The sequence below is a fragment of the Bombyx mandarina genome, chromosome 17 (genome assembly GCF_030267445.1).
Source record: "Bombyx mandarina strain Sakado chromosome 17, ASM3026744v2".
Taxonomy (NCBI): domain Eukaryota; kingdom Metazoa; phylum Arthropoda; class Insecta; order Lepidoptera; family Bombycidae; genus Bombyx; species Bombyx mandarina.
In genome coordinates, this window is record NC_143223.1 from 11882538 (window position 1) to 11896723 (window position 14186).

Consider the following 14186-nt stretch of genomic DNA (forward strand, 5'->3'; position numbering starts at 1 on the left):
CAGGCCACGTGGCAAGAATGAGTGACGATAGAAGGGACGCCTCGGCTGAAGTCATGGCCAGGCCTTCGGAGAAATAGAAAAAAAGGAAGACCTAGAAGCAGATGGCTAACGACATCTAAGGCACGGCTGGTAACTGTGGATGGAAAAGGTCATAGATAGAGACTATTGGGTATCTTTGGAGGGGGCTTACCCTTAAACAGAAGGGTTCACGCTAAAATCAATCCAAAGTAATTAAATAAAATAATAGACTAGTAACTAACAATTTAAAAATAAAATAAATAAGATTATGTAAAATGTATTAGTTTTGGGGTGAAATAAAAGGCTTTTTCTTTTATATAAAATACTATCACTTATTTATGACGGGAGTCATCATAGTACATAAAATATTTGACAGATGCTTGAATCTCGCTAGCGATATATTACAAGTCGCGAACAACAACATTGGGACCGTCGGTCCGACGAACAATATCACTCCTTCGTTAAAAGACTGCCTTTGTCGTTACCTCATGAACAAGCTTATTTGCTCTTTGTTGAATGTTTAATATATACTTACATATGCATATATTTAAATTTTTTTTATTTTATTGCATTGTTGGATGGACGAGCTCACAGCCCACCTGGTGTTAAGTGGTTACTGGAGCCCATAGACTCTACAACGTAAATGCGCCACCCACCTCGAGATATAGTTCTAAGGTCTCAGTATAGTTACAACGGCTACCCCACCGTTCGAACCGAAACGCATTACTGCTTCACGGCGGAAATAGGCGGTGTGGTGGTACCTACCCGTGCGGACTCCCAAGAGTCCTACCACCAGTGATTACGCAAATTATAATTTTTGCGGGTTTGATTTTATTACACGATGTTATTCCTTCACCGTGGAAGTCAATCGTGAACATTTGTTGAGTACGTATTTCATTAGAAAAATTGGTACCCGCCTGCGGGATTCGTACACCGGTGCATCGCAACATACGAATGCACCGGACGTCTTATCCTTTAGGCCACGACGACTTCAAAATAAATAAATTAATTTTAATTAATTAATTAAATATATATAAAATCTATATTTATTTATTGATTTCACTTCATGTAAATTTATACTGGCGGACTTATGGCAAGTCATTCTTTACTAGTCAACCAAAGGTAGTGCAGAGTGCTAGGTGCAATGAAATTTATATTAAATTACAAATACATACACAAAAAGATATACATACCATAAATAAGCGTAAACGTATAATATATATACACATATACATACATACATACATATAATAGTTAAAAGTAAGTAGTAAATATTTTGTATTTACTTGCATATTTTAGTATTTATTTGTATTTAATCGTATGTAAGTCTATCTTGTATTGTATTTATTTTTCAGATGTGTATATAAGTATATATTTTTATGTAAGTTTATTAAGATATAGCACCGTCCACGCTAGCTTGCTTATTCCTCTCCCTGCAAGGTTGCCTGGAAGAGATCGCTTTCAGCGATAAGGCCGCCAATTTATGTCAGCGTCTATTATTTGTTTTATATGTTTACTCTGTACATGTGGTGTTAAATAAAGAGTTATATTATTATTATTATTCTTTTATATCAGTCTGAAGTCTCCACAGGGAATCTATCGGGCAAGATGAACGTGTGTGACTTATATCCGGTTATTGTTATTATTATGATTATTATATTCTTCTATCAAATAACCTAATCATAGTAATACATCATATTATATTAAAGGCTTACCGAAATGTTGTTAAACATCTATCAATTCAACAATCAGTCAAGATAGAACCTCTGATAAATTAATAACATAAATTATTATTACCGTATTTATTTCATGCTATCTTGTTCGCACCATGTACGTTCTCATCACAAATGAGCCTAATATTTAACTGTACTGACACTAGTGGAATAATAAACATGATATATGACTACTTACAGCCAGACGTTTTGGCGCCGCGCCGTTTTCAATCGATGGAGCTCCCGTCCAGATGGATTTTATAAGGCAACATCCTTTATGGCTTTAGAATATTGTAGTTATTATGTCGGCGAGGTCAGCGTTATCCCACAAAATGCTTTCCTTCTATTTTTGTTCGAAATACATTTGCAAAGTAAATAACGGCGTAGGTCTACGACGCAGTTCTACGTCGTAGGTCTACGACGTAGCTCGATGACTACGTGCGACGTAGCGTTAATTCTACGCTACGACAACAAACCGCTTGAATTATTAATGGACAATTTTAAGTGTCTAAGAGTTACGTGGGTTACCTTAAGGAGTAGTACTAGTGGGAATAAGTGACATGGCTCGGCATATATGTATGTATGTATGTGATCAAGACACGATCCAGTTTATAAGAATGTTGTGAGGCGAACGATATATTATTATGCTCAAAGGAGAACTTCAATATTTCCATGATGGATTTTTTTTTTTGTCATAGCAACACAACTTCATAGCAGTATAGCGTTAAATAAAATGTATATTGTATTGAACAGCCGGAAATTTCATTTGAAAAAATTTTTTTTTTTCTTTTTCATTTATTGCTTAGATGGGTGGAGGAGCTAACAGCCCACCTGGTGTTAAGTGGTAATTTTTTTTTATTTATTGCTTAGGTGGGTGGACGAGCTCACAGCCCACCTGGTGTTAAGTGGTTACTGGAGCCCATAGACATCCACAACGTAAATGCGCCACCCACCTTGAGATAAAAGTTCTAAGGTCTCAAGTATAGTTACAACGGCTACCCCACCCTTCGAACCGAAACGCATTACTGCTTCACGGCGGAAATAGGCGGGGTGGTGGTACCTACCCGTGCGGACTCCCAAGAGGTCCTAGCACCAGTGAAAAACTATAAATATACAATTTATATACAATATTGCACAACATTACACAGTTGCGCATACAATGCTGTTTTAAGTACAAAAGGCATCTTATATGGAACGAATTAGTGCTCCGTACATTCCGAGTAATGGTTTATTATTATATATTTTAGCAGAATATTTGAGAGTAACGAACATTAAATAAAGAAATCTGTTTTAAATTACATCATTTCATACTTATCCGTTGCCCTAGTGTCGTAATAGAAGAGATTATGTTATTAATTTGTAATTATCGTCAAGAAATAAGAATTTATATAAACTTTAAAATAATCTCGGTACGCTCATGTTCCAAGATCGTTTGATATTTCCTCAACGTTACCTGAACTATCTCTGCATAATACATCCAATATCAACTCAGTGATTCCTATTTGTGAATAAAAGAATTGGCCGTCAAACTCGCTCCCAACATAATAACAGTATGTAAAAACGTACGGAAATATACCGTTTGCATAAATCGGAATCCAAGTATAACTGTAGATGTACTTCCAAAGGCGGAATTGATTACGTATTTGTAAAGTTTGAAAAAGGCTTTATGTAATTATTTCCAGATTTGTAATTATCTTAGGATTTATCTTATATATTATAAGTTAAAGAAGAATACAGAATTTATCAAACGAACCAATTACTCGTATAGTTACAGTTATTTATAATATATACTCTAAACATAGACTATGATATGTTAGATCAGAATAAAAATTCAAAATCGATCGATTCAATGCGCACGTCATTGATAAATTAATGTCAATGTAAACTTAATACCTAGATCGTATTGTATTGTATAATGTATACGAAATAATAATACACTAATATTATTCTTTGCTATCCTATTATATAGCTATCTTATAATCAAACTTCTTTTTTTTTCCTCCAAAGCTGATAGCCTTGAGAGGCTATATCAGCGTCGCCTTAACTAGTAGGTGAGCTCACGGTGCTCAAACCTGATGACGTTGCTAACACGAACCCTAGCAAGAGCTGTGCTTCGCAGAATCTACCACCGGATCGGAAACGCGACCCACTGAGAAGATCCGGCGAGAAACTCAGTGGGCTGTGTCTGAGGGTTAATTTACTCGTCGAGCCCTTCGTCGCAAGTGGCGGGTTCGATGAGAACGATGACCGGTGCTTGAGGTACCTAAAAGCACCATCAAACATAAATAAATATTATTTAGGTATCAATATCATTTTTTTTTCTTCTTTTTCCCAGTTAACTCAACGCTCACCCTTTTCCGAATGAATCTTATCATTTTAAACTCACACACGAAAATAGAATAGTGATTTGAATTTACAAAAACACACCAACCTTTGTTGTTTTTGCATAACACTTGACCTGATCCGATTACAGACAACTCGTCGCAGACCTCACCGTCCTAAATTCACTCCTTAATATTTATGGAAACTGTCTTAAATAACACAGTTCGCTTCATGTTACGTACATAAATCAGAGCTGTGGGAAATTATGTGAGGTTACCCTCAACGCGGTCGAATTTATTATGAAGTTATGTAATGTGATAATTTTATTTAAAGTTTTAATTATTATTTTATAAATTAACCCAAACATATTTTTTTTATAATTCGTCTGCAACGATTAGTCATTAAGACGAAATAAGGCGCGTATATTTAAAAAAAATACAACAATTAATACCATTCGCATAATGATCCTTGTAGGTTAAATTACTTTCTAAATTATAATCCATAATATTTATAATGTTTTTTTTTATTGCTTAGATTGTTGGACGAGCTCACAGCCCACCTGGTGTTAAGTGGTTACTGGAGCCCATAGACATCTACAACGTAAATGCGCCACCCACCTTGAGATATTGATGATTTTAGAAGTCGTCGTGGCCTAACGGATAAGACGTCCGGTGCATTCGTGTTGAAGCGATGCACCGGTGTTCGAATCCCGCAGGCGGGTACCAATTTTTCTAAAGAAATACGTACTCAACAAATGTTCACGACTGACTTCCACGGTGAAGGAATAACATCGTGTAATAAAAATGAAACCCGCAAAATTATAATTTGCGTAATTACTGGTGGTAGGACCTGTTGTGAGTCCGCACGGGTAGGTACCACCGCCCGCCTATTTCTGCCGTGAAGCAGTAATGCGTTTCGGTTTGAAGGGTGGGGCAGCCGTTGTGACTATACTGAGACCTTAGAACTATATCTCAAGGTGTGTGGCGCATTTACGTTGTAGATGTCTATGGGCTTCCAGTAACCACTTAACATCAGGTGGGCTGTGAGCTCGTCCACTCAACTAAGCAATAAAAAAAAATAAAAAAAAATAAAAAGATATAAGTTCTAAGATCTCAGTATAGTTACAACGGCTGCCCTACCCTTCAAACCGAAACGCATTACTGCTTCACGGCAGAAATAGGCCGGGCGGTGGTACCTACCCGCGCGGACTCGCAAGAGGTCCTACCACCAGTTATGTAATCTTAATAATTCTATATTAAATAATTTATAATTTATAATTAATAAAGTAATAGCTAAACATAAGAGGAAATTTATTACATAAATAAATTTAAATTTAAAGGTGTCCAAGGAAATGTAATTATAGCCGAATTGCAAGCCTTGAGCGAACACCGGTACAAACAAAATGGCGTTACGACAAAACGTCAAAATGAAAAGTGTAGACGTGTAGCATGCGGCCTCTTGGTTCATAACAAATTACAGCAATCAAGTTGACGATGAATTCTAACGTTATGTTTATAACAACGTTTTGAGGGGACGCTAAAATAAATTGCGGTGCGACCCTTCTCGGATCGTGGTGGTCCCTTGGCCACACTGTAACTAAAACCTATGCCCGTGCTCAGCATAGATTCGTACGATGTTAACTAGAACAGGTAAACAAACTGGATCTTGAATAATAGTAAGCATAAATCTTAAAAAAAAAGGTTTTTTTTATTATATATTACTAGTAAGCATTTATTTTTAAAAAAGTATTCCCTTTTTTTAGTATATGTAGTAGCAATGCAAAATTTTTCTACGCGATATAAAAATAAAGGAGTTGGATATTTTTACTTGTAGGCTAGTTAAGTTTATAAAAATGATCAAGAGCGTCCTCCACGTTAGTTAATAGGTTAGTAGAGTAATTGTTTAATTTCATATTGTGAATAAAATTATTTTTTACATTATAAGTTAGATTAGTTTTCGTTGTCGTGTTGTTTTGTCGTATTGTAATTGTAAGGAACGTTGTTGTACAATTCAGCAGTGTGTCTTGTTTTGTCGTGCGCACATAACTTAAACTAGATGATGACCGGTTTTTTTTTTTTTGATAACACCATCTTGTTGTTTCTTTAAAGCGGTTAGTAGCCCTCCCACGTCCTTACGGATCCATCAGATCCAATAACCTTTGCATTAGACGCCTTCAGCTCTAACACTAGGAGCAAGCTTAGGGACCCCGGTAACCGTACTCGTCGAACTCGACAAAGAGTTCGCCGTGCAACCTAACCCATGAATCAGCTCGCTGAGTTTCTCGCCGGATCTTCTCAGCGGGTCGCGATTCCGATCCGGTAGTAGATTAATTCGCGAAGCAGCTGCTCTTGAGCTGTTAGGTCTCCTTCGGAGGCGCTCGGGTAGCTGCTAGCAAATCCCACCCCTCCTGGCTGAGCCTTTGCTCGCCCACCTGTCCTGGTGAAACTGGAAAGGCCTCTGGGCCACCAGTAATCCTTCAATCATAAAAAAAAAAGTAGCCCTCAATAAAAATAGTATTATTATTCGCCAATAGATGTCGGGAAGAGTTGATTATTGAAAACACGAATAAAACAATATTTTCTGAAAAGAAATCGTAGCTAGATCGATTTATCGCCCCCGAAATCCGCTGTATACTAAGTTTTATGAAAATCGTTGGAGCCGTTTCCGAGATTCAGATTATATATATATACAAGAATTACTTGTTTGAAGGTATAAGATTGCAAGTCAGATTTTGTTTCTTTTTACTTGTGTATTTTATGTATATTTTAGCTTGTAATGTGTATTGTGAGCCTAATAAATAAATAAAAAAGTAACATTTCGAATTTTCTATGTATTATTACTTGTAACCTTTTATATTTATTTCGCGCAACGCGGCTTTCAACTCGTAACCATTTTCATTATCAATTAACAAATGTTAATAATTGTTTATTAGAAAAAATTAATTTGAAGGCAATCTTATTGTATTTTCGTACCACCTAAAGTAAATATGTAACTTAGTACAAGTAAGGTTTATTTTCTTTGCTTTGTTGAGAGAATATCATTTTCAATTATACCTTTCCCTGGTGTCAATTGAGGCAACATCAGGCGATCAAAATTATCACCTTACCTTGCAAATCTTCAATCCAATTTTCCTAAACATCTCAATTCATAAATCACTAAGGAGTTTGCAATTGTAATTTTACTCTGACAGATATTAAAAAACAAAAGACGTATAGTATATAATGAATGCCTCCTGAATAAAACATCACTGTGATAAAGATCTGTGAAATTATTCAAGGATAACTGAACTCAAAGACTTTTAAGGAATTAATGGAAATGATTTTGTATCATGCGATGAGTATTCTTTGGAATTTAAGCTCGCTGTTTTGTAACTTAACTACGTTTGTTATTCAATTGAGGGTATTCCTAGGTGCTCTACGCGAGGTAGCTAACCCAGTCCACATACTTTCATATAAATATCAAAATAGACATTCACGTGTCTAGTGGAAAAATGCTTTTGTACTTGCAAAGTAAAATATTATTATTTAATCAAATTTATTGTCTAAAATTCGACTTAATGTATAACTAGTGATTGTACATTATCGTTTGTTTGCGAAAATTAACAGTTTCGCATAATGGCAAAGGGAAAATGAAAAATCCCGACGACATATTCAAAACTTTTATGAGGATCCTTAAATACCACATATGATTACCGCCCATTTTTAACAATTAAGATTTAATAAAGTACTATTAGATTTCCTGTGTCTCTTAAAACTATAAACAGTTATTTTTACTTCAAGGAAGGATTCTTTCATAGTTTCAAAACGTGCGACAGGTGATGCGCGGTTGATTTTAACAAATGAAACACATCCAGTTATAACCGTGAAATTACACTCAATAAACGACTGTACAAACTACTTACTGAATTATACTGAATTACATTATACAGTGGAAAGAAGTCAAGAGGTTGACAGTCAATTTTATTTGAAAGAAAACCCAAAGAGATAATTCTTAAGTTTTTAAGTCCGAAGCATAGATAATACACATAAATTAGTTATAGATAAGCAACTCATGCACTCAACAAAAAGGTTTACGGGCGTCTGCTACTAGATGGCTTTGTTTCAATTAGTTTCTCATTGCCCCTGTAGATGGCAGTAACATATTACCAATCCTATATATAATTTATAATGAAGGATTTTGTAAATTTTCGGAAACCACAAATTGATAAAATTTAATTAATTTGTCTATAACAAATACAGACTTGCATTTGATTTATTAATCTTTTAGTTTCGGTGTTAAGTTATACAATAATTAAATGCCTCAACTTTAACAACATATAAGTTTAGGGCCATCCGCTACAAGATATCGCTAGTTTCCATACAGAAAAAATATTTGTCTTAAGGTATCGCAGTTTCAGAACCCTGGTCCGAAGGTCGTTAGTACATGCACGCCATGTCTTTTTATTATTATTTTGTGTAGGTACTCTCTCTCCCTCACACTGTCTCAATCTTGAAAGTCAAAACGGAGTTCTCTTTTGGTGGATTTGTATTAGTATGCCTTAAAACTAAATTGAATGCTTGTTTCAGTTGTTCGACAGCGATGTTATGCGCTGCCATCATGACAGACCACTGGGAGCACGTGGCGTGGGACCGAGCCGCGCTGACCGCGCTAGCTAACACATCGCACATACCGCTGCAGTGGCTGTTAGATGAAAAAGTTGTCAAAGTAAGTTGGTAGCACCAAATAACCTATACCAATGGTCGGCAATATTTTCAACCAAAAGAGCCAAATCTGTCTATCTATCTATCTATATATTACATAAAAATGAATTGCTGTTCGTTAGTCTCGCTAAAATTCGAGAACGGCTGGACCGATTTGGCTAATTTTGGTCTTGAATTATTTGTGGAGGTCCAGAGAAGATTTAAAAGGTAAATAAATATGAAAATGCTCGGAATTAAATAAAAATAACAATTTTGTTTTTCCTTTGATGTGTCCCCCGTCGGACGGATTCCTTGTGTTTGTTTTAAGTTTATTTTATACAGAGTTTAGGTCCTTTATTTATCGATTGAGGCACTACGAAGTCTGCCGGGTCAGCTAGTATAATATAACACATAATCGAAATTTATTCGAAGAAAGAGCCATTTTTTAACATATATTTTTGTATTATTGTGTATCAAAAATGTTTAGTCATCTTTTATAAGGCAAGGTAATAAGTAAAACTTCGTGCCTATACTAAGCATTTCGCGAAAGAGCCGTAGTGAAGGAGACATCACTGACCTATAACTATATACTATACCGGCCTATACTATCGAATAAGGTACAACTTTCGTGAGAATAAAGTAAATCTAACAGAAAAAATAACAATGTGGAATCATGTATCGAATGAATAATTTAGTGAAGGAGCTCATTAGGTATGTGTCACTTTTCAATAGTTCTTCGCTAGTTAGTTCATTGTGTATAAGCGTTTCTGTTGACAACGTCCTCTATTTTTGGGCTACCAATCACATCTTTCCATTTGACGAGCTTCATATTTTCAAAAGCACTAAAAAAATCCCCGATACAAACTATTGATTTGCAATCAATCCATTTGTTACTAAAATAATAGAAGATTAAATTTTTTTTACCTATTTTAGTACCGAATCAACGGTAGCCGAAACCCAGCATTACATTTTAAAACAGAACATTTTAATTACAGTTAAATTTATAACATAAAACCCTTGTTACGTATCATGTTAGTCTTTGTTATTCTCGCTTCTGAAAGTTGGATCTAGACTGAATTCTCGCAGATCGATTGATGCCTGAAGCCTTTCTATATCTCTCTGTTCTCAGCCTTTGTAATGCCAAAGGTACGGGTGTACCTGCGAGAGATTTTATTTAGCCGCCCGGCGTGTGGGCGTCCTGCTTTGTGATCCACTCCCTTACCTCCCTCTTACCCACCACAAGGCATTTCTGGCTACCGGAATTTAACGAATTTGCAAGTCGTCGTAGCCTAAAGGATAAGACGTCCGGTTAATTCGTATATTGCAATGCAACGGTGTTCGGATCCCGCAGGCGGGTACCAATTTTTCTAATGAAATACGCAATTAACAAATGTTCATGATTGACTTCCACGGTGAAGGAATAACATCGTGTAATAAAAATTAAACTCGCAAAATTATAATTTGCGTAGTTAATTACTGGCGGTAGGACCTCTTGTGAGTCCGCACGTGTAGGTACTACCACCCTGCCTAGTTCAGCCGTGAAGCACTAATGCGCTTCGGTTTGAAGAGTGGAACAGCCTTTGTAACTATACTGAGACCTTAGAACTCATATCTCAAGGTGGGTGGCAGCATTTACGTTATAGATGTTTATAGGTTCCGGTACCCACTTAACACCAGGTGGGCTGTGGGCTCGTCCAACTCGGGTGGCCCCAGGTTTCTTTGTTCATATTATGTGCAAAATACTCGACGTACTTTCAGAGCGATCATTTCTGAATACATTTAATTTCAAACGCGCTTTCTTCTCTTTTATTTAAAGCCAACACAATTGAATTAGTGTATTTTTAAAATCCGTACTTTAATTAAATTTTTATAATATATCCTGACCCACAATTGAAATAGTCAATGAAGTTCAATGAATTGAATGAATCAATGAATTTTGAAGTTGTCGTGGCCTAAAGGATAAGACGTCCGGTGCATTCGTATCTAGCGATGCACCGGTGTTCGAATCCCGCAGGCGGGTACCAAGCTGTGAGCTCGTTCATCCATCTATGCAATAAAAACAATTTAAAAAATTAGCAACTTTCCCAACGTAGCTCAAAACTCATTAAAGTTATTACGTTTCATTATCAACAAGAAAACGTATAAATTTTCGTTAGCAAGAACATCAATTCAAGTACAAACGCTTTAAACCATATTATTCTAAGTAAATTATGTCCTTTGCTCACATTTCTAAGTAAATTGATAAGCTGATTATTCTTCTTGACGAACTAATCCGTGGAAAGCCAATAGTTGAGCGTCACCGCGCAACTCTCGGCCGCGTAAACGCCTCACGTGCGACCGACTTCGTAATTATACGAATACTTTGAACGTTTTGTTCTAGTTTTATTTATTTGATTCATTTCAACGATTTATTACCTTTCGGTATTTATTACTTCGCACACGCTTTATTTAGTTTCATTTATTAATTGAGATCTTATTATTAGTATTTAAATTGTGTAGAATTTCACGTGAATTGAGCCGTCATTAATGATTTGCGGTATTTGACTATTAAAATTTTGAGGTGGACAGCCGTTTGGCTTATGGTATTGCTGATGTCCATGAGCGACAGTAGCCTCTCGCCATCTGTCTACAAGCTTAATAAAAGAAATAACACAAAATTCGACCCGTAGCTCGATGTACTTCGTGCCACACCTACAAATTTATAAGAAACTAGCTGTACCCGTCCGCTTCGCTGGGCATTTAAAATTAATATTATTATTACTCACCCCCACAAAGATTCTCATCATTAACGCCCCCGCAACTGGTGTAGGGAGTCCAACACTCCTATAAATATTAGCCTATCCATTAAGTACAGGTATATTCTACATGGATGCATGGTTCAGTAGCTATAACGGAACATCTCTAAAAACCACTGTAGATTTATATATTAGTATAGATAAAATAATAAATACTTATATTCGAAACATATGTGCAAACGTAAAGATACATGTTACATGTCACTCAATGATCGAAATACAAAAATAATCACGGCCATCTCAAAATCGAAATTCATTTTTTATATTCCTATAAATAATTTATTTTAGTATACAAGACATTAATTATTAAAACTTTTACCACTACCGAATTGTTTTTTCTGAGGAAAACTATAGGTAGTAATAAAATCTTATAAGGCTATACCGACAGTAAAAACTTGTTAAAATGATAATCAGGTCACAAATAAAGTACAAACCGTATAAGAATTTACTATTTTTTTTAGTATTTTTAAATATCTACGATGTTATACGGTTTTTCGTTTCGCCCAAAATAACAGATATTATACATACAATACAAAAAAAAAAATCTACTACCTCTGTCTATGTCTGTCTCATAGTACAGGTCTATTGCCAGTAGAACAACTCGGTGAATCCCAGATTTTTTTATTGCCCTTGTAGGCAGATGAGGACACCTAATTGGTTACCGTAGCTTATGGACGTCAGCAAAGCCAGGGGCAAAGCCAAGTCGCTGCCTACCGTTGAGTATTCTCGGCAAGCCTCATTTGACGAAGGACATGTCATAGCGCTCGGGAAACATCGTGGAGGCGAGTTCATTCCAAAGCCGGATAGTACGTATCAGAAAAGATCTCTGGAAATACCCTCTACAAACAAATAATCCAAAAAGAAAACTACCCTTATACAAATTGTAATCACGAAAATTAAGGAATGAGCTTAGTCTATTTGAACCATGTAATCGTGGACAGATCTAGTACCGCAAATAATGATGAGCTCCGTGTTTCTTTTCTGTTCGCAACACGCAATTGCTTTAGCATCGATAAAATAAAATATAATTTCATAAAAGCACCTATTTTTTCGTCTAATGCTATTTACGAAGACACGTAGTTATGTATCTGCTTCTAACATCAAAAAAGTTCGTGACGTGCTTAAAACATTCGAGATTCTTTTATATTTCGTTCGAGAAAAATGTAGTGGTAAACAAAATTTATTTGATCGCTGCATAAAAAAACATATTTTTGTTAAATTGTACCGGTGATTTGAGGAAATATTTAGATTTATTCACGGTTATTTTTATTTTCATTACAGGCGTTATTGTTTAACGGGCTCTTTCCAAGGTTTTCATATTAAATGAGCTTGGAACACTACGACATGTTTCAGGCGCCGTGATCACTTACAGACTGACGACTGCGGGTAGGATGTTAAAAGCTGAAAAATCTGTCTACCCTCATTTTAGTCGTTTTTGATATTACCACTAGAACCGATGAATCGTCCCAACAGTAAACACGGAGTGTAGACAAATTTTCCGAATACATTGGATTAATAGACGAGCTCACGGCCCATCTGGTGTTAAGTGGTTACCGGAGCTCAAAGACCTCAACAACGTAATTTCTTCCACCGACTTTCAGACGTGAATTCTAAGTCTTAGTTTTGTAATACAATGGCTATCCTACCCATAAGGTACCCATCAAACCGAAACGCATTACTGCTTCAAGGCAGAAATAGACAGGGCGGTGGTATCTACCCGTGCGGGCTCACAAGAAGTCCTATCGCCAATTAACGAAACATTCTTTGCCTTGTTTGTAAAACACCGATTTATTAGTTACGAGTGAGATGCCACAAGGTGGATGTTCAAATTATATGGCGTGATCCAGTTTTCAGTGCGTGTTCGTGAGCAGTTACTATAAAAATTGTATCTAATGTGTAGATACCACCGTCCTACATTGCTCTATGAAAATTTTAAAACTGAGATTAAACCATAAAAATAGTTTTGATTACATTTACGCATATTATGGTTTGCTTTAAGTGTGAATAACGATACAAATCCGTTCGAAACAACAGCCTTTTTTTTATTGCTTAGGTGGGTGGACGGATGAGCTCGCAGCCCACCTGGTGTTAAGTGGTTACTGGAGCCCATCGACATCTACAACGCAAATGCGCCACCCATCTTGGGATATAAGTTCTAAGGTCTCAGTATAGTTACAACGGCTGCCCTACCCTTCAAACCGAAACGCATTACTGCTTCATGGCAGAAATAGGCAGGGTGGAACAACAGACAGGAACAACAAATATACTTTAACTTACCGCGCGGCGTGACACCCCTTCTTTTTCTTTGTCTCCACCTTATCGCACTAGGCGGGGTGGGCACTGCGAATTTTTCTATCCCATTCTCTTTTATCAGCCGTCATCTCGACACTCACTCCTCTCTCTCTCTCATATCGTCATTCACACATTCCATCCATGTCTTCTTCGGTCGACCTCTTCCCCTTCTGCCTTGCACTATCATTTCCATACATTTTCTAGTCACATATATCTCCTCTCTATCTCTCTCCCCGACGTGTCACCCGTAGTACCTTTAAATCTGTTCTCTGGCCCGTTTCGTAACACTTCGATGTCAAACTTTACTATTGTCCTCGCGTAACACCCAGTTCTATAAGTTTAACCGGTTTCGAACTAAGTTCTCGAAA

The 14186-nt window shown here is 36.4% G+C and overlaps 2 protein-coding genes across 2 annotated transcripts in view; one reads left to right on the forward strand and one right to left on the reverse strand.

Moving 5' to 3' along the window:
- LOC114240653 (soluble calcium-activated nucleotidase 1) overlaps nt 1-14186 on the reverse strand; it is a 441880-nt gene that overhangs the window by 400932 nt on the left and 26762 nt on the right. The gene's annotated exons all lie outside the window — the stretch shown is intronic.
- Nucleotides 1-14186, forward strand: part of LOC114240669 (uncharacterized) — a 45968-nt gene that overhangs the window by 13880 nt on the left and 17902 nt on the right. The window contains exon 3 of the mRNA XM_028171300.2: nt 8618-8756. Coding sequence (XP_028027101.1) covers nt 8618-8756 — 139 coding nt within the window. The remainder of the gene's footprint in view (nt 1-8617; nt 8757-14186) is intronic.